The 21819-nt window shown below is 43.6% G+C and overlaps 1 protein-coding gene across 12 annotated transcripts in view; it reads left to right on the plus strand.

Moving 5' to 3' along the window:
* Window positions 1-361: 361 nt before the first annotated feature.
* Window positions 362-21819, plus strand: part of LOC142563915 (uncharacterized) — a 45533-nt gene continuing 24075 nt past the window's right edge. For 3 of the 12 annotated variants that reach the window (XR_012824442.1, XM_075674630.1, XM_075674629.1), the window contains exons 1-2: window positions 367-886; window positions 15279-15359. Coding sequence is in view for 9 of the 12 variants with exons in the window: in XM_075674630.1 (XP_075530745.1) it covers window positions 816-886; window positions 15279-15359 (152 nt within the window). In the remaining 3 variants the exon portion in view is untranslated. Of the gene's footprint in view, window positions 906-15203; window positions 15360-21819 lie in introns of all 12 variants that reach the window. The other 9 variants (XM_075674625.1, XR_012824443.1, XM_075674627.1 and 6 more) reach the window with 9 other exon arrangements.

Here is a 21819-nt window from a genome sequence, read left to right on the forward strand (position 1 = left end):
ATTATGCAAAAACCGAAAGTATTTGATGACAGATCTCTGAAATGTTTTGGAAAAAATTTTATTTGCCACCTAAATGTCGCCAGAAACTTACCCTAAGGCGAAGACTATCATCATAAGAGAAACTGGTCCCAAAGGTGCTTTTGCACTTTTGCATACGGCAAGTGCTTACGACCATAATACGATAGAAGGCGAAAAAGCGTAAGAGGCAACATGTTTGGCCTCCGAGAGCCACCAATCTTCAGATCTCAAGAACTTCTTGTAACGTAAACGCTAAAAGTTTTCTACAAATAATTCACGTCTGTGAGCAGCATTAAATATAAGATACAGCTGTTTATTTGCAGGCTGACCTAATAAAAGTTTAAAGTTCTTTCTTTTGTTTTTTCTTTCGCCGAACCGCAGAACTAACAGGTGTCCTGTGCTAAAGCGTGACGTCTTGGGTTTTCCACGCTTTGTTGCCATCGTCTGCTGCATGTAATCTCTGCAACTTTTGCCGCACAACACGGGCCTGTTACAAGTTGCCCGCAATAGTGGCAATATATTTAATGTTCTTTGGTAGCTGCGGTGGCACGACACCGAGCTGTAGTTTGATGTAAGATGCACCATGGCTCTTCAGACCCAGCGCTACACGTTGGTCGGCTTCTCCAAGGAACTGGACCGGAGATCTTTGCACTTCGTCGAACCGATTCCGGCGAACAGAATATGCAAAGTGTGCAGCCTGGTACCGAGAATGACAGCTTTTCTGCCATGTTTACACGTAGTCTGCAAAACGTGCTACGAGCAGTGCCAGCTTAACGACGACAACTTCTGTCCGCTCGATGGTAACATGTTCAGAGAAGGCGACGTCGACTGGAGAGATTTTCCTGCGGACGTTCTGCTCAGACGACAGGCAAGTGCTGATACTATCAGTAAGCTCACTTTCATTATAAGCAGCCAGAAAATAGACTGGGAAAGTGACAGAAACCTCTGTTGTACGAACCAGTGGCGTATCCATAATTGTTTTCTTTCTTTATTATATGGGGGGGGGGGGGGAGGGCTATGCCACAGGTACGATCCACTTTTCTAACTTGATGACAACATGACGCTTTTGAGCGGTTGGACAGCGCTACGAGAACAACTAACGCAACTTTCTTCTTTGGATTCATAAAACTATACAAATAAAGATGCAACGAAAATAGTTGTACTCCCTCCCCTGCGTCGAGATACAAATGATCTGGCATCGACACTGTGGGAAGGTTTTGAAGTTTGTTTTGACATTCGGTAATTCGAAGTTCATGAGTGCATGACTACAAGTATGATTGCCGTTAACGTATGCAAGCTGTTACATGTCCTCTGCGTGAAGTTCTGGTGCTAGATATAACGAGAGTGTTGTCACATTGGATGGCAATCTAACAGCCAGCACCACGAGTCATTCATGCGGAAGCAACAACTTTTAGGATGGAAGTTGTCATGTATTTCAGCAATAATTTTTGTCTTAATGCAACAGAAACGATGACAGCGCATTGTTTGCAGAGTGTTGGTCGACATGTTCATTGTGTAACAGAGTCCTTAGTACTGCAGATGTGTTTTCGGAGGCCAATTGGGTAGCCAGCCGGAACTACCGCTGGTTAACCTCCCTGCCTTTCTATGCATCCCTCTCTCTCTCTCTCTCTCTCCCTGAGAGGCCATCATGCAGCTGTTCCTCCGTTGGTCATTTTCGATGTCAATATCAGCCATTTTCACATGTGGTCACTCCTTTTAGGGAGCGTTTATCACTTGGCCCTATCTTGACATTGTGACTACAATATCGGCCTTTTTTTTTTCCACGTCTGCCCAAATTGCACTGTCAATGGTGTTATAAATGTGTTGTTCTCAATCTGTCATGCTACATTGCCAGGCAATCAACATATTCCGTCTTGCACCGTGACTATTCGCTGAAAGGCCGGCCATCTTGACTGTTGATCAAATCTGTTTCTTCCAAAGAATCGACGCATTCATCATTGAATCTTCATGTCATTCTTCTTATGGCTGCAGCTGTTGCTGGCCAACTTGGCGCTTTAATTAAATGGACAAAAAAGAGGAATGTAAAGTTAAATTGCTATCATAAATTATGCTTCGGGCAAAGCAAATGGTTACTCATGCCATCAGAGGACGCTTGGTAATCTAAAATAACTACAATAACAAAATATGGGTGACAAAGTCATCCTGAAGTTCCCGTACCAGATTGCTGAGACGATAAATTCTGACGTTTACTTGGGCCTAGTTAATTGCCGTTCAGTGAAGAAGTGGTACATCACATCGTAAAGGATCCAGGTGCTTAACCTAGCAAGCTTTAGTAGCATTCTGTGTGCTGAAACTGCCCAATACAAGAAAATACTTTGAAATACATGATGCCACACTGATGAATCAGTGCTGTGCATATAACGAAATTCAAGAAAGCGAATATTGACTTTTTTATTTTTTCCGCATTAATCAACCATTTTTGGTAAAATAAAGTGTGTCACATACATTTTGAAGCACTTCTGATGGCTCCTGTGCTACAAGTTTGAATAATATCCATGTGTAAGGTGTTTTTGTAGAATGTGTTGGAAGGTGCACAGCTTGTTGCTTTCTCACAATGTCAGTATGTCATTTAGTAGGCTACTTTTGTTTTTCATCATGTGTAATATGATGCATTTTTTTTCAAATGGTTAGATATGTGCTTTTTAAGTATTTAAACATAAAATCCCTGATGTTCTCTTATCTGATCTTCCTTTAGAAAGTATACTTGCCTCGAAACCACATTCTGTAAACTACAGAGGACACCTAAGAATTGAACATTCTGATTTCGTCATTTCAATGGCGTAGCCAAAAAGTTATTTTGAGGGGAGTTCTCTACCAACAACTACCACTCCTCCCCTCCTTCATCTCTCTCTCTCTCGCTCTCTCACTATATATATATATATATATATATATATATATATATATATATATATATATATATATATATATATATCATTGCTAAGCATGCAGCCACTTTGCATCAAATTATATTATCATCCATGCTATTTTTGAAAATGATATTAAAAAAAAAACGAAAATTTCATTTACGAATTGATGCATTTGTATAATGTATGTCGATGACCTAGCTGGTACATGACAGCGCTAAAAACAAGACAGCACACTATCATGTGTCTTCGTGTTTGCAGGCCAGACTTGTTGCAGCCCAGGTAACAGTGGAAGTAACCGTTGTTTTCCTTCTCGTGAGTGGTACAACCAGGACTACATACGGAAGAGGACGGGCACTATGTTGCAAGTCGCCTGTCACTTACTCATGCTTTCGGCGTTATGAGCACGCTATATTATTTTACATATGAAGATACAGAAACAAAGCTTTGCACTGTAAATTCGGTAGAACTTCGATAGCAGCGAGAATAGGGATATTGCTGAGGAGAGAGGGAAAAGTAGCTAGAATACGAGGGCATCCAGCAAGTGTGGCAGCTGCGAGCTACATGGCCTGTTCAGTGGCAACAGAGACAAATTGGCCTGTTGTCAGGAGTTCTCCGCTCAGCACAGTTGCGGAATCTGGGAGGAGAATACAGGTCGTTGCGAGGCACAGCTGTCAGCACCAGTCTGGCGTCGGGTCGGGAGACAAAACAGGCAGCAGGAAAACCGAGGTTATCAAATTCCATCCGCACAACTGCCTGGACGAGGCAGATCACTGGTGCGGACTGGTCAGTGGTGTGGGCAAATGGGTGTGGATGGAACAGGGCTGGACTTGTTGCAGCCTCAAGCTCATTCCAAATAGCACGCGTCAAATTTTCATTGAGGGGGGGGGTTGGTTGCACTGTTAAGTTTGACACAGGCTGTCGTTGCAGCTGTGTTCGGGAGACGGGAGAACTGTGGAATGACTCGGAGGCTTTTGGCCGGCTCGAAGCGGCGGCATTCCTTGACAGTGACGTCGATGGTGGAAACCATCGTGGTGGATGGTGGAAACATTGTTGTAGATCAACAAGTTGAAAGCGCCGTCCATCATCCCTTTGAGGACATGGCCTACTTTGTCAACATCTGTCCTTTCCTCGTCGGATATCTGACAAAGAGCGAGCACGTCATGTATGCACGAGACATACGATTCAGTGGAAGAGTGCACTCTTATATTAGCCTCTTTCACTGTGCAAAGCAAAAATGTAAAGCCCAATATTGTTACATTTCAAAATAAACTCTCGTGGTTTGCAACCTGGTCTAGGGACCTTGTAGCTATATTTTCTTTCACAGTGACCGCAACACCACTGCTTCTTCAATCTCTATCACGTCTGTAGAAATTAAAACCTGTTGGTACAATTTCTTCACTACGTATTTTATCCGAAAGCCATGTTTCAGTGATTGCAACAAGTTGTGCATTGTAGCCAAGGAGAAGCAATTCTAGTTTATCCGTCTTATTTACAATACTTGCATTCAGGGAAAGGATACGCAGTTGCTGAGGCACTTGGCATAGCTATGTATCATCTTGTGCACCCTCCGCTCTCTTTACTAAAACAGATTCATTTGAGACATTGTTCCAGACATAGAGTGAATTATCAATACGAAGTCTATCATTCAGCAAAGAAACCTTCTTTCCACTCGTTATCTGTTTTAGCACTTTGCCACAAGTTCTGTCGTTTCCTTCATGTTTCATCAGAAAGTAATTTTTAAGGAATATACGAGTACCTTTGAATTTGCTTTATTTGCATAAGACTTCTTGTTTCTCCAAATAATTTTGAAAATACAAGATGACTGGTCGGTTTGATGATGCCTTTCCCAGCCTATGTATTCGTGCAACACACGAACAGTGAACACCAAGCTTGTCCTCCAGTACTTCCTTAACAACTTCCTGCCGGAGTGTCTCCTGTGTTTCATCTTTGATCTAATTAATTCCAAACATGACAAGATTCGATCTACTCCTGTCTTCCAGTTCCACCAACTTCTTTTGGTACCCTTTTATTGTTGCCTGAATTTAACTCAGGGTTGCATTAGAAAAAGCAATAGAATTGGTCTTCTTTGTTGTTTCCCTAATTTCTTTTACTATTTTCAATATCCTGTCTGTCAAGGACTCTATGATTTTATCAGTTTCATCTAGTCTTTTCATGACGTCAGCGAGGTCGTTTCGTATAGCAATCTGTCCCTCTATAAGCGTTTGAAGCATTTTAATGACCTCAGGACCAGGGTTTTCTTCTACATCCCCACAGAGTAAAAGCTTAAAGACATGAAAACACTGCAAAACAGTTTTCAAAAGTCTATGTGGGCATGGCACAATAAAAGTGCATCGCTCATCATTCTTGTATGTACAGTAATACCTCATTTGAAAGCACGGTAAAGTACGCATGTTCAGGGTTCTCACCACTGCGCCTTCACCAGGCCCACTGAAGTTTTCACTCAGCAGCGTCAGGTTTATGGGAAACTTAATTGGTGACATCACTCCCTATGCTCCCTTGGTGGCACTGACTGGATCCATTGTTATAAGACAGCTGTGGTAATATGCAGTGTCAGTCGTTGCCGTGTTAGCCTCTGTAGCTGGCCATTCCAAGTCCCAGGGCCGCCGATACGGCAGATAGCAGCAATGTTTGAAAGCGCAATAAAGTACGCATGTTCAGGGTCCTGACCACCGCGCCTTTTCCAGGCCCGATCTGTCAGGGTCATGGGGATTGGTAACCATGATGTAACTTGTGGTTGGAATGGCAGGTGTAGATGCAGGCGAGGTGTCTTCACCGGGAGCCATGGTGAACAACTGTATGGCGCGGCCACTGCGGAACTCTGTAGCGAGGACGGGGATCGCCAACTTCCACTAAAATATTACGCAAACGAGGGATTAAACATTGAAGGCTACTTACAATGTGCATTTACAAAACAACTGCAGCGCTGGCCAGTTGAGCCGACAGCTTGAGACCAAGGAACAGTTTGTCTTCTTTGTTGCAGTGCTCGCACGTATTGGCAAAAGAAACAAGCAGCATGCATGTAGCAATACGATGAAAGTTTCACTCACTTTCGGTGACCGGCTGTCTGACTTTTTTGAAGAGGTGTTTGGAAGTAACTTGCCATCATAGTACTGTATCCATCAGGTGACGCATGCTGTTATTTGATCACACTCGGGAATTGATGAGGTAGACAGTCCGAAGTAGAGCTGCTTCCAGTTTAGAAGCCAAACTTGGGGAAATTATGGCATCTGTAGCTCGTAGTAAAATAAGGGTCAGTAGCTCAGAGAGATTTCAAAGTATCGTGTCTCCTGACACCCATCTATTCTGAAAACTGCCAAGGTGTTTAGTTAAGATGGGCTCTCCGCAGCAAACAGCATGTGTTACGATGTGGTAGGTGAGCCTCAGCTAGGGCGACTGGCTGTGGCTGTCTGGTGTTGAGCGATTTGGCAGTGATGAGAAGCTCTTCCTATATTTATAATTATCCACCAACTTTGTTCTTAACACCTTTCATGCACTTGCCCTCCCTCCCCCTCTTGTCGTATTCATCACCTCATTCCTGTTCTTAAAATTATTTTCCGTTAGTCCCTGTCACACTCTTCAACATCCACTGTGTTGTTGAATGGTGTAGTGGCCCCTAACGTTTCTACATTTCTGCTTATGCATACGCTTCGAGGCCATTCGCTGACCTGCCCTCCCACCTGTTTGTTGGGGCGGTTTCTTAGCTTCCCTGACCCAGCACCCCCATCCTTTATGTATTTCTCCACACACAAATCAGCGTTCTGTAGGTCCTTCTTTCTTGTCCTGTTTTTTACCCTGTTGCCATTTTTAACAGTGTCTACAAAGTAGCCTAACATCAAGCTCTTCCCAAGTTTATTAACGTAATGAAAGTCAGAGACAAGGGAAAGAAAAACAAGAAAAAATAGACGGAGGTGCTTATTATGCATTTCCTAGACAAGCAAGTTGCAATATCTTCGGAATGCTTTTCTTCAACGCAACTTTGTCTACGATTAGGTCGAGTACTAGAAATGTGAAGCTCTTCAACGATGCAAAGTCCTGGTGGGGAGCAACAATGCCTACATGTTTTATGCATCCGCTCGTCCCATATTTACCTGTGTGTGGAATTTTTAGCATGGACCCCCCCTCAGCAGTTATGAATAATGTGATCCAGAATGACATACAGGCACGCCATGAGTGGGGCTGCAATGTTCTGTGCACAGGGGAAGAGATCACCCCCATAACAAGTCCCCCCTTTGCCACTCTTTAGCATTTGCCTTGCTTTCCCATTCAAACTTCCCCTTTCATCCATGCCACTCTTTTGGAGCCCACCTCCTGAAACTTTCTGTTCCATGGGAAAGGGTGTGGGGGTTCGGCCGATTTTTTTTTTCATGGGGGGGGGGGGGGGGGGGGTATCTGCCCCGCTGGCTACACCAACGTGTCCTTTAGCTGTACGCTCCTTATCATTCTGAAGATTCAAAAAGTGTGCTTGAAACTAACCTTTCAACGAACAAAATTAATTGGCACCGGAGGACATAATTGTCCTCCTGTGCCTTACACTGCCTTCAAGGCAGTGTAAAAAGGCATGTTCTTGCTTGTGGTCGTCCTTCTTTTACTGCTTGGAATGTTCTTTGAGCTGCTTGGATCACTTCAATGCTAGACCTGATTCAAAGGAGGCATTTTAGTTTCATAAAATGTTGGCTTATGAAATCTTGCTTGCCCTAAATTGAGCCCCAGTGTTACGGGCGCCTGCAACTTCAGTATTTCAAGTGCTCAACAGTGGATGAACAAGGGAGGCCTCGGGCAGGAGCCAACATTTTAACAAGGGACTTCGTCTTTGTCAGAACCTTTTGTCAAAATGTTGGCTCTGGCCTGGGGCTTCCCATGCTGTTGTTAAGGTGAAGCTTTCTTGCTGCCATTGTTGCCTTGCCGTTTGGCTTACACACAGCACTCGTATAACAAATTGGCTTGTACATAGCCCCAACATGCGCTACCCCTACACATGTGCTGGTGACCGCCTCTGTTCTTCATGCAACTGTGCAACAAACTTTATCTCCATGCAACAAACTTTATCTTAATATCCCCGCTGAAACAAATATACGACTTCAGACGCATAAATTCTTCATTAAGCTTTCTGTGCCTTTTTTTTTTTTGAGTTTGGCACGTGCGCGTGGTCTATTCATCGCCGAGTTTTTGTGGGCCAGCTCTGAAGGTAGTGCAGTAGCAAACGGGGCCAGTCCCGGAGATAGCATAATGAAAACTGGGCCAATCCTGGAGACAATGTAATCAGCTGTAACCTGGGTCACAGGTTGGGAGTCTTCGTAACTTGCTGGGCAGGCATGTAGTAACTGTCATGCTTCAAAAGCAAGACGCAAAATATGAACAATTTTACACCATTTGAATAACTGCGTCATGTAAGTTTCGCAAAAAAGAAATGGGCATGGGCAGGACATATAATGAGGAGACATATAATGAGGAGACATATAATGAGGACATATAATGAGGAGACAAGATGACCGATGGTCATTAAGGGTCGCGGACTTGACTCCAAGGGAAGGGAAGCGTAGCAGGGGGCGGCAGAAAGTTAGGTGGGTGGATGAGATTAAGAAGTTTGCAGGGACGACGTGGCCACAATTAGTACATGACAGGGGTTGTTGGAGAAGTATAGGAGAGGCCTTTGCCCTGCAGTGGGCGTAACCAGGCTGGTGATGATGATGATGATGATGTAAGTTTCGCACTGCAAAAATTACAGCATGTGTGTTGGATCTGCATAATGCATAATTTTTTATTCAGTTCAGGTGTCCGTCTTTTTGCCAATCTAGTGAAAATTGAACTTGTGCTAGCTTGGTTAATTTCTAAAATATGGGCCGAGCAGCGTGCAAAGAGCAAGGAGACAGAAAGGACACGTAAAACAAGACAGGTGCCTGTCCTGTTTTACGTGTCCCTGCTTTTGCAGGCTGCTCGATGTACAGTTCCTATGCACCGGTGGTCTGGTTTGGATTCAATATTCCAAGCAACGTAACTGGCCATTCTGGACAGCAAATGAACTGGAGTTTAACAAATTGAGACTGGATGTACTGCAGGCATGAATGCAACAAATTACATGTAATCGATTACATTTTTTGTTAGTTTTGTAATTGATCATTTACTTTTTTTACTTGGTTATGTGTACTGTAATTCAATTATTTTTTTTTCGGAAGGCAAAACATATGACCAGTTACTCATTTACAAGACAAGAACTAACAGGTGACACAGCTTTGCGCTGTTCAGTATGGCAGGAATTAAAGTAGAATCGTCGCAGCCCTGCCACGCAGCAGCATTGCATGGATATGGGTGTAACCCGGGCACTCAGTATTCATTTCCTCAACTTATGCTCCGCCAGACCTTGGCCTACGATTTGTGCCGGCACTGCTGTGTCTTGACAGCAGTGGCCACTTGGGATGATAATGCGAGGAGATCCTCTACAAATGATTTGAATCAATTGTAAAGGACTCGGACACTGAGTAAGCGCAATCTTGTGTGCAAGGCGTTTGCGCGTTACAGCCCCGCTGTTCCCCTCAGCATGCGCATGTGTCGCTGCTGGTGTCCCGACAAGAAGATGTGTAAAGGTAATTGACAAAAAAATTTCAAAAAGGATTCTTACTAAAGAGATACAATGTGTGAAGGTCTTCAGAAAACACAGTGAAAGTGCTAGGCCAGCCCATTTCATTTGCTGTTTCTTTTTTTGCAATGCTTCTAATAAAGGTTGGGAGAAAAACAAAGTGAAAGTAATTGATTGCATTTTAGTAATTGCTCAATTTATTTAATGGTTGCTGTAATTCGTTACATTTTCCAATTAACTAACTTTAATTTTAATCAGTTATTTTTTCTGTAACAGATGCAAGTCTGACGTAGCAAAGCTGTAACAGCAGCTCTGCCCTTACTCTAACCCAATTTTTGACTAAGCAGGTTCAACTGTAAAGCAGGCTAACAAGTAAATATTCACAAATGGCAAGTTATGACATGATTTTGTTGCTGTTATGCTTGATAACACTGCAGTTATTTTTCAAGTTGTGCTCTGTGGGTTTGGGGGGTCGAACCGTCCCCACCCCCTGTAATTTTCAGGAGGTGGGCTCTGAAAGAGTGACATGGATGAAAGGGAAAGCTTGATTGTGGGAACAAGGGGAGGGCTAGTTGCAGTCCGATGGGGGAGGATGGGGTTGTGATGTCACTGTACCTAGAACCGGCTAGACCTTAAGTTTATCCAGTTTCCCCGCTACCGCTGTCGTGTCTATAGTGGTAGCATTTCCTTGATTTCTCATGTCACCTTTTCTCTATCTCTCTCCCCCCCCCCCCTCCCGCTCTTGTACGGGAACTGCGAGCAAGAGTTGCGAGTCTGGTACTCACTCGTTTTGAGACTGCGTTAGTTGTACCCATTCTCTGCCTCACCTCCCCCTCCTCTCTACCATTCTGTCTCGCTTCCCTCGCAAAAAAAAAAAGGTAGGCGCTGCAATTTCCACAGTGGTTTTATGCGGGGTCATGGATAATTACTGCTGTCAAGGGGCTAATGTGGCGATCGACGCCCAGGGAGCTCCAGAGGGCACTGTGCACATTGGATGCAGTGCTAAGGTTCAAAAGAGTATCTCGCATCTTCTTTCCTTTTTGACACGCTCCTTCCATGTACATATACATGCTCTGAACCACCCCCGCGTGGGCAAACCTTAAAAAAAAATGCTTTGCTTTAAAATAATCCTGCTTGGCACATGGCAAAATATGTCAGGGAAGCTAAGAAACCATCCAAACAAGCAGGTGGGAGGGCAGGTAGGAGAATGGCCTCGGAGTCTATGCAAAAACACTAATATAGGAAGGCCAGCGGCCGCCGCACCATCCGACAAACCGGTGATGTTGAAGAGCGGGACAGTGACTAACGGAAAAGAATGATTAAGGGGAGTGGAGTGATGGATAAGAGAAGAGGTGGACAGGTATGAAAGGCGTCAACAATGAAATTGGCAGATAATTATGGACATGGGGAGAGCGTCTCGTCACTGCTCAATCGCTCAACGCTAGACAGCTGTGGCCAGTCACCTAGTTGAGGCTTGCCTGCCACGTTGTAACACCTAGTGCTTGCTGCGGTGAGCCCAACCTAACTAAGCATCTTGGCAACTTGGAGACACAATACCTTCAAATCTTGTGGAGCTACTGCTCCTTATTTTGCTGCGAACAATGGATGCCATAATTTTCACAAAGGCGTCTAAACAGGAAGTAGTCCTGCTCCGGACTGTCTGCCTCATCGATTCCCGAGTGTGATTAAATAACAATATGCGTCACGTGGTGACTACAATACCATGATCACAAGTTACTTTCAAACACTTCTTCAAACAAGTCAGACAGCAGGTCACCAAAAGTGAGTGAAACCTGCATCATATGATACTATCGAAGTTCTAGTGCAAAGCTTCATTCTTTTATTTTTAAATCTAGAATAATATATCATGCTCACAATGCCGAAAGTGCGATTGAGTCATTGGAAATTTGCGAAATAGTTACCACCCTCACCAGTATGTAGCCATGGCCATACTATTCACTAGAAGGTCTGGTTGGGAAACAGTGGGGATCTCCACTGCTGCCTGGGCTGCAACAAGTCTGCCCTGCAAACGAGAAGACAGACCATATTATGCTGTCTTGTTTTTCTACAGCCCCGTCTTTAGTGCTGTTCATTTTTCTAAGTCGCGTACCAGCTAGGTCATCGACATACATTATATAGATGCAGCACTTCGTAAACAAAAGTTTAGTTCTTTTTTTTAATATCATCGTTTATAAAATTGCATGAGGATGATATATAATTTGCTACGAAGTGACTGCAAAATGTGCAAGTTTACAGTTGTTTTTCACCAGGAGACCTCGATAACTTCAAATTTTCTCATGTTATCATACAGATTTTCCCTCCCGATTTCTTTCTTTCCATGATTGTAAACCTTCATGGTCTTTTTGTTTCCATCAGTTGCATGCAATCTACCATCTCTGTTTGTCTTACTTTCCTTTTGAGGGCTCCTAGTTGTCTACTTATCCCTTCAGTTACGGTGTACTTGAGTGCCGACTTTATTCGCCCCTTCATCCATTTCATATTCGCTCATTTTAGGTACAGATATTTGTGTACTTAAGCCGCCCATTTCTTTTCAACCATTTTCCTCAGACTTTCTTCAAAATTAATTTTGCTCTGTGCTTCTTCTGGCTTCAAAGGAAGTCTAACCCATGTCACCCTGCACTACTTCACTTTTGGTTTTACCATGCGCCCCAGGTGATATTTGGTTACCTTCAAAACCTGATATTATCCCCAGTTTTAAGCGCAGAATTGCATTTGCAAATGTGAGCACTGACACTATTATTGCTATCAAAATTCCTTGCAGCACCTCATAATTATTGTAGCCCAAAAGTGTTCTGTGTTTTATTATTACTGATTTCTGCTTCTCCTTCCTCCTCAGATTATCTTGGTGGATGTTTGTGCAGGTACTGCCTGTGTTTATGTATCCACGCAGATAACTGGAATGATTGACTGCAATACGTCTTGCTGTTCAATAAATACCACATTATTACTCGTCTGTTCAATAAAGATTATAATTTCCCTTTTCTGTGTGCTAAAATTGGGCCTAGATACATCGCTTCATTGCCACGCATATTTGAAAAGTCTCTGTAAATGGCTCACATTGTCTAGTAGCACTATGTCATCCACATACATCAGCCCAGGGACCTTCTGTTGCACCCTTTGCTCATTATGGATATAAGATAAATCCAAACATAATTCACTGTTCTCCAGTCACTTTTCTGTGCCCTTAACATACATCATGAACACTGATGGAGGCAGAGGGCATCTTTGTTTCAATCCTTGGTGAATTGCCACAAGTTCCTTGTATATCCAGCCTGCCCATACAATTTATACTTAGCCGCCTACCTATCTCCCCCAGCAGCTACATTAAATTCTCATCTGTGCCCACGTGCTTGGGAATATCCCATAGCAATTGCCTGGCTATGTTGTTGTGAGCTCCCTTAAGTATAGAAATGCTGCTCATAAAGGTATGTTCCGAGCTATTGAAATCTCTATGCTCTGAGTTAATACAAAAGACATCCTCTAGCATGCATGTATTGGTACACTGGTATATGTGTGCTACGCATGCCACCAGGCAACCCTCTCCAGGATCCATTAAATCTCTCTAACGCAATATGTGAAATTTCTCCGCCCAGTTTGACAGCTGTAATTTTACGGCTTGCATTGTCAATTTATATGTCACTGACATTATTGTAGCTTGCCTGTATGAGCTCATGTTATCCTTATCAGTTCAGGCTCATCCTGCTTTCGCATCACTGAATTGGAATTGTTGTTGTTTTAAGCTTGCTCTATGGCACCAGTCAACAGTGCCTTGCTCTTTAGACCCAGCTGTTTGATTAGCCGTATTGTGTATTTCGTCTGCTTCTGCTTCCATGTGGTTCGGGACATCTTCTTGTGCGTTTCTCTAGCGGAATGTTTTCTATGCTGAATTTTAAGGTAACCTCGGAAATGATCGATCCAAGAATACTGCGTCCCCTTTTATTTCTCGCCACTTGTGGAATAAAGTTGCTGATTTATGGGCGAATCCACTATTTCTGACACACAATTATTCGTACCCTTTTGATGGTCCCCATCAAACCTGAATGCCCAGTGACTGCATTGCCATGAGTGACTGCATTCACCTTAACATCTGGCATATATGTACTGGCAGCAATGTAGCCTTCATAGGTCTTCTTTCTTTGGTTTATCAATTATCAATTTAGCCATGTTACGAAGCACAAGAACATTTGAAATTTGTTGAAGTATTTGGAACATTATCTGAAGACGTCACTATACGAGCTCCTGTTTCAAGCACAGGCCAGCCCTAACATCACTGCTTCTGTCATGAAAGCATTCCATTCTGCCCCATCCAGTTTGTTTTTGTGTGCTTTTTTTACCTTATTACAAATTATTTCTGCACTTTTCTACGAATTGAACCATCTGAAACATGACAGGAGGTGCAGAGAAATCTAAAACGAACGTCCCCCCAATGTGCTAAAAGAATTATACCACCATACCCCTTCAAACTTTTCACTCCCTGGTATCCAGGCCCTTTCCACTTACTGTGTGCTGGAGATTTTTCCTTAGTGTTACGCACAAGTAACATACCAGCAAGGTTTAGATTGAAAGTGTAATCATTTGCGATATGTAGCTGTACATATCACAATGTTTTTGGCTCTGAATATTAAGGGAAAAATGAATTATAATGCCAAATAATTATTTAGCCTCTTTTTCAATATATTTATTGCTGAAATACACCTCATATTGAATAGCAGAGTCCTCTGCATTTTTGTTTATGAGAAGCTCTTGAAATTGTGTGTCGTTCGATAAACGAGTCCACTTCTTACACCAGTCTGCTGTGTTGGAAAACAAGAGACGTGTGCTCAAAGATGCACATCGAGCAACACTGATAGATATAGTACAGATATGCTATATAGCACAGATATGCTTTACTGCGCTACACCTACCTTATACAAACAAAAGCTGCCAGACAGTTTCAATTTAACCTTCTTCTATGTAGATAAAGCGCCTGGTTCATGGCGGTTTCATCTTTACGGGTTATCTAGGTAAAGGCCGGGAGTGAGTGAACATTCTGGCGATAGCGTTCCTTGGGCACAGCACTTAGAAGGTTAAAACTAGGTTGTTGGCTGGCACCTGCTCATTCTTGGGCCTTGTGTCAGTACACATGTGTTACAGTTCATTGCAACGCAAAACTGTGACCAAGCTAAATGCTCCAAGACTGGCCCATTTTGCTCAGTAGTAGTCATTATTACTGTCTAATCAGCATGCAAGGCCAGTGATGGGGCAGGTGATGTTTGCAGTCATGAATATGAGTTGAATGTTTTTGTTTTCAAATGAAATGTTCCATTTGAACACTTGGTATTAAACTTTTTCTGAACACTCATTTATGACGGAGTATACATGGTTACTAAAATTATTTAAGCCTGCATGACATGAAAAAAAAATTGTGCTTATGCTCCACCTGCTGCTTTAGGTGCACATTCTAAACTCCCCCAAAAGAACTGGAATGGCATTTCATGCTTAGCTTGCGTGTTTATAGGCAGACCAGTTGAACGGACTTGTTAACACTGCTTATTTTGAAACAAGTTAATGCCAATCTTCATTACAGCATTTCTTCACCATGTTTTTTTCTGCACTTCGAGAAGGAGGAAATATAGGCACTCATTTATGTTCTATTCAATTAGACAATGTTACTGTCCAAACACCCCATCCCTTTTTTTTAGTCTGCCAGATGCGTTGGTGATCCAGTAATGTCTTCCTGTGTGTGCAAAGCATCCTATGCCGTTGCAATTCAACAGCACCGCTAATGAGGAGAACGGGCCCTGCGTCTTAGCATCGAGGCTACGTACGGACTTCTGCAATGTTTTCCTGCCCTGTTGGTGAGTGTTTACACCAGAGTTCTGCTTTGTGACTTTATTACTCAGTGTCCTTTTCATCCCAGTGTGATGTTGTGGGTCTGCTGCAATTTTGAGTGGGCACTGCCACAGGAGGAGTGAAAATTATAGTTGGCATCAAGTTTACAGACCATGGAATTTGAGAAAAAAAGTGAATATTTCCACAGCCTTGTATTTAGATTTTTAGCCTGTACTAATGTGTGCAAATAACTAGTACAACATAGTGTGGTATGATTTTACAGCCTATGCTATCAAACTGCTCAGAAATTATATGTGTATGTTTTCTCAAGGTACCATAGTCTATACGCTTCTGATGTTGACTCTACATTGCGACATATACTGATTTCCAACTATTTGGAAAACGAGGCACATTTTAGGCAGTGTAACAACAGCCATAGTGTTTTCTCCCTGGATTTGTATGTATCGAATAAAAATGTATCCTGTGGTCAAGAGCATTAGGTCAGAATGAACCATTGCAAGGTAGGTGAGTTTCAGAGTTTTGCAAATCATCCACATAAATTTAATCTGTGCACTTTCATCTTTGGCGAAGCCCACTTAGCTACACTACTGAGACCACTGGCACGAGCTTTGAGGGGCCTTGTCACATAGTGTGAAAGGACTACTATATAAATTGTGAGCTTTTACGTGTAAAAAGGTTAAAAGACATATGTTTGGACTGGAATACCTTGACTGCAGCTAATGTAAAACAATTACTGTGAGTGTTCAAACATTGCAACATGATGTGCGCAGTGCTTAAAGTGATTAAGCAAGTTGCATAAGGTAATTCATATTGTAGCATAACCTATGGGCTAGTGTACAGCTGAAATAATTCACTACGGCCATTGCTGTAACACAAGCTTGTGTAGCTTTAGGTGACTGCTCAGATGGCAACGATTGTGCAGGTGGCGAAGCATGCATGCACTAATATTTCATTCGTACTAGTGTAAAGATTCCCAGACATTACGTCATGGTGGCATACATCAGTAATCACACACAGCAAACAAAATGCAACAAAGTGTGAAAGATTGAACAGCACTAATAAAGAGATTCCAACGTGACACGTTACGTGACTTTCATTGGCTGCGGTATAACCAGGATGCCTCAGTGGCCATGGTGATCTGCTGCTAAGCTCGAGATTACAGGTTTGATTTCCAGCCATGGCAGTCGCATTCAGATTAAGGTGGAATGCAAATATGGTTGCACACCAAGCAGGGTTGAAAAAACAATACGCACACACATACACAAAAAAGTGACTCGCCATCCTGGCGCTGCGAAAGTGGGTGTCCAGCGAAGTTGTCGCAAAACCATCACTACAACTGCTAAGGGGGTATGCAATGCTTTATTGATGGTTCAGATGCTTGTTTTGAGCTTGTTCATTATTGAAACGTATGCTGTTCTCTGTGTTGTATGGATGATTCTAATGAATGTATGCGCTGTTCACTTTGCAGAGTGCTTGTAGCCTCTGCTTTACAAAGGGGATGAGCCATTGCATTTTTGTTTGCTTAGGCGGGTATGAGCCATTGCTGATCATTTTTGTCCACGTATGGACACAAAAGTTTCGACCGCTAAGGGGCTAACAGCTTCGCTGTAAAACAAACAAAAAAAAGGATGCTACGAGTGTTTATTGTGCCAGTTTTATTTTTCTTGTGTCCTTGTCATTGCTTCGATGGTGCCTTGGTATGTCAATTCACCTAACTAATCAACTCATGCTTTTTTACTGTTTAAGTTTAGGTGCACGTTAAAGAACCTTACCTGGTTGAAATTGAACCAAAGCTTTCCACTACAGCATCCGTCATAGCCCATATGTTGCTTTGGCTGTTTTTTTTATTTTGTATTCGACAAGTACAGGGGTGCTTAAGCAATTACAGGACCTGACTACAAGTAATTGTGTTACTACATCTGACTCAAAATATTCCTAAATGGCAGCCAGCTTAGACAAATATGAAAACTTAGCTTCACTCACTACATGTCAAGCGCATTTTCGAAGCTTTTTTATTAAGGTATCAGTGTTCTTTGATTGGATTTTGGCTTTCCAATGTGAATTGATGAGGCTAGAAGCATCTGATGAAATGATGCTAATAAAGTATGTAGTGTCAAAAGCATATTTGCATTTAATGTCTGCATGGACAGGTATGTTAGCCAGTGTCAGCACAATGTTATCCCACTGATCTATCCACGCATTTATTAATCTGGTATACTGATGTGCAGGTAAACTTAAGGGGTGGGGGGGGGATGGGTGTTCTTTTTGTGATGGATCTGGCAGAGAACAGTTGTCCACTCTAGAACACTGCATGAGAAGAGACGGAGAGGGAAGCATTTATTTCAACCATCGAGGTCCTTGCTCCTGAGGTCGAGTGGGTGGTGTCCTCATTCCAGGATTCCACTGACCATGGTTGCTCGACGAACTTGCTCGACAATCGCCGGTCAGCTGTACCCCCAACCACTCAAATGACGTGCTAGGCATCTCTAAGTGTTGAGGTTGAGATGTGGAAGAGCGTAGGGCATGTGTCGCCGCACGAGGGGCAGACGCCGCTATATGTTGGGGAGTACATTTTGCTGTATCTGTGTAGGTTTTGGAATGTGTTTCTTTGCATAAGTCTGAGAACTACTACCTCTTCAGTGCTGAGCTTATTGTGAGGGGGAGGATAAGTCCTGCGGTTGAGCCTCTGGTCTCGAGGCATTCGTTGTAATTGGGTGGCAGGGGCATGAAGGTAAAGGGTAGGGATTGATGGGACGATTGGTTTTGCCCTGCTCGGTCGGTTATTGCTCGAGCTAAGGCATTTGCCCTTTCATTCCCCTCCAATTGCACGTGGCTCAGCATTTACATGATTTGATGGGATTCTTCCCGCTTTGGGCCTAGGATCTGAGCCATCAGCAGCCGTGTCCGTCTGTTGGTAAAGTTACGGCAGGCCTGATGCGAGTCGGTAATAACATGAACTTTGCTGCCCACCATGTCTTGTTGCTTTATTACTAGCGCTGCGGCAGTCTCAGCTGCAGCTGGGGTCTCTGCCCTATCGTAGGTCGCGAGGGACAAGGAGTTGTCTCTCCCGTTCACGGCGTCTACCTCGAAGAAGCCCCCTTTGGGGTATGCCGCCATGTCCACGTACGTTACGTACGGGTAACCCTTGAATTGTCGACGTGAGCCTTGCATCGGCCTTCATCGAGTTCATGACTCACGTGCTTTGAGATGGGGCTCGCCTGGGTCCTGCTTCTGACCTCGGGCGGGAGTAATCGTTGCCCATCGAGGGCGCGGAGCTTTGTTGCCATTTCGGTCCGGTGGCGGATGGCTCTGCCCGCTGCCATGTTCTGTAGTCTGGCATTTTTCGAAGCCAGAACTGCATCCGACAGCTTGGCAAAAGTGTTGTGGATCCCGAGAGCTGCTAATTTTTTGTTTGAGGTGGTGACAGGGAGACTCAAGGCTGTTTTGTATGGGCCTCTGATGATGGCATCGACTTGTTCTTGGGCTCGTTTATTTACCGAGTGGTAGTGACCTGGTGAACCATTTATGTCCCATAGACGTCCATAGAACATCATGTTTTAGACATTGCACACATTCTGTAGATTTCTATATTTCTCCAAACAATATTACAAATACCTACTATGGATAATCTAAGTCCCATTTAGATCACGTTGCTGTAACGTTAAAAGGATGTCGCGGCTGAACATAAGTGACCTCTAATAGATGTTCCTTTTAAGAATGCAGGAGTTTCATAGAACATCTAATGGATCTTTCCTGTTCACACTATAATGACTTGCATGTCTGCAGGTGCCACTGCAGATGTACTATTGAATGCAAATTAAATGCGAACAGCAGAGCATGTGGCTGAAGCATAACTGAACACAGTGTGTGGCATTATCCAGCCATCATTGTACACATACACATGTATATGGTTTCAAAGCAAAATGTAGGGCTGCTTGTCCTAGTGCCATTACGTCACCTGTGTTTTGTTTGAAGCTTTATTCTCACCCCACCATTGCAGTGCCATCTCTATCTGTGAGAACTGGTAATGCGGCTAGCACTGTTGTTGCTCCTCCAGTGCAATACATTTTTGATGCTATTCAAATTACGATTAGACATTAGCAGCTTTGATGGTGGTAACAAAAGCAAAGCGACATATGTTAGGAAACTGGGTGCACGCCAGCTATGTCATGCTACAGATGCAGTGATGGTGCTAGCCGCGATAACAGTGTACTGCCAGGTGGGAATGGCACTGCCGTGGAGAGATGAGACAACTTTCGGACAAAATACGAGTGACATTTATCGTAGTAAGGTGATACACTCTGCGCAAGAACCACGTGCCCACACATGTGCACAATGACTGGCCGACAACATGGACTGTACCTTTAGTTATGTTTCTGTCACACACTACGCTGTTCGCATTTTATTTGTCTTCAGTGGCACATCTGCTGAGGCACACTAATGCCACAGTTACCACCATTGTCGGCAAGCAGCTGGTGACCTTGTTTGAAATGTGTTAACATGTAAACATGTAAGTGCCAAAATATAGATTGCAACACTCATGAGGCATCTTTCTAACTAGGGTGAAATCCTTAAATGGCTCATGGGTAGGAAAATTCGATGTCCAGCATTATGGCACCAAAATTGGGGCTCGAACCCTCAGGCTTTGGTGTTAAATAGGGCAAAGGGAATTAAAGGGCCCCTAAAACGGTTCAGCCAAATTTTATAGACACGTAGGGTACAGCTAAAGTTAATCATTCACACTACAATTTGTGTGAAACGTCTCATATTAAGAGAGCTACGAACGATTACAAGTTACCCTCCTTCATAATCATGCATTTTCTCGTCAACTCCTTTGCCAAGTGATCGGGGTTAAGCTTCGCCTTCACTGGCTCTGCGTCATGATGGCACGTCATATCATCGACTTCCGGTTCTCTAGGAGCAAGCGCACGAAGCCTCTCCAAACTCTCCGCCAGCTGCTTGGCAGTCAACCCCAAGCGAGAGCTATCGAAGCAGTGTGTGTTGCGAGCATTCTGTCGCAGCGCTGAACGTGTCTGGTATTCCGGTAACCACAGGCAGACTGGGCATTTCGACAGAACGGTAGAGGCATAAACTCAAGCTGGTGAAGGGACTTCAGTGTAGACGTATGTGAGCTGCCTGATTGGTCTCCACGGTCCAGCCACCCATTGGCGTAGAGCTTAACCAGCCAAAGAGCTAATATTGCTCTAACCAAGTGTAAAACATTTTAAACATTTACAAAAATGTGTTAACGATTACACTCCTGCAAAACATTTACAGCAGCAGCAAAGACGTATACATTTTGTTACTGCTACTGTGCGTGGTTGAGCTCTGTGCCACCAGGTGGCTGCACCGTGCAGACCATTCAAATTTGCGCTTCTGCTCATCCCATGAAACGCCACGCAAGGGGACACGGCCAGGCCCTGTCCCGTTGCGCTTGTGTTTACCCTAATACCGGACTCGCAAAACGCTATTGCATTAGTAATCTTCTGGTGTAAAGTGACGGCCGCAAATGCGCAAATCCTGACGCTGATCGGATAGCGGAAGTCCGATGCACTGCAGCCAGTCCGCTCATCTGCTGTCTTGCAGAGGGACATGATGTCGCAGCTTGACATATTGCCAGCTGCTACGTTTGCAGTCCACAATGCAACAAAGTCGGATCATAGTGCTCGCAAAAGGACTGAGTTCGACTCTGACTGCGGCGCTCTCGTCAAAATGGAGCAAGTCTTAACACAAGGCGATGACTCTTGCTGTGTGCCAGAAGTGCTCAAGTGTAGTGAGAAATTGTTCTTGTGCATTCTCTTTCTGTTACTTTCTTTTTATAGAAACAAATTAACTAACATTCCAACTATTCCGAACATCATTTATTTACCATAAAAATGGAAAAATTATATATGATGCGCCCTGGGCAGCCAATCGGATAGCTCACCGACAAGACGTCAATTGGTTGATTTACGTCATATGGGTAGGGGCGGCTGAAAATTCCTCCGAGCAGTGTGCTGCGATCGGCAGCTATGTACATTTTTAAAACCTTATAATAAATTACAGGCCTTACGCAGAGCACTTAGATGCGTCAATTATTGATCAGAAGGACTTACTCTAACGACTCAGTATGTTTGTAGAAAATCGTCAAAATTGTTTCAAGGTCCCTTTCAGGCACAGCTCATTAGGATAGAGTTAATTAGGGCGCTCTAACCCACGACCACTGGTGGAAATCGAACCCACTTGGAGATATGGGCAAACCAGCCATATCTCCAAGTAGGATTATAATTGACATTGTGAAGGCCTAGAGTGGAACCCACAACCTTTGGTGGGAGTCAGATGCCTGATCTTTGGTGGGAGTTGAACACACGTCCTTTGGTGTTAATTTAGGTAAAGTTAAGGCACTCAAACCCAAGACCCAAGATCCATATCTCCAAGTAGGATTCCATTTGACGTCGTGAAGGACAAGAGTGGAACCCACAACTT

This window comes from Dermacentor variabilis, chromosome 11 (assembly GCF_050947875.1).
Source record: "Dermacentor variabilis isolate Ectoservices chromosome 11, ASM5094787v1, whole genome shotgun sequence".
Lineage (NCBI taxonomy): Eukaryota > Metazoa > Arthropoda > Arachnida > Ixodida > Ixodidae > Dermacentor > Dermacentor variabilis.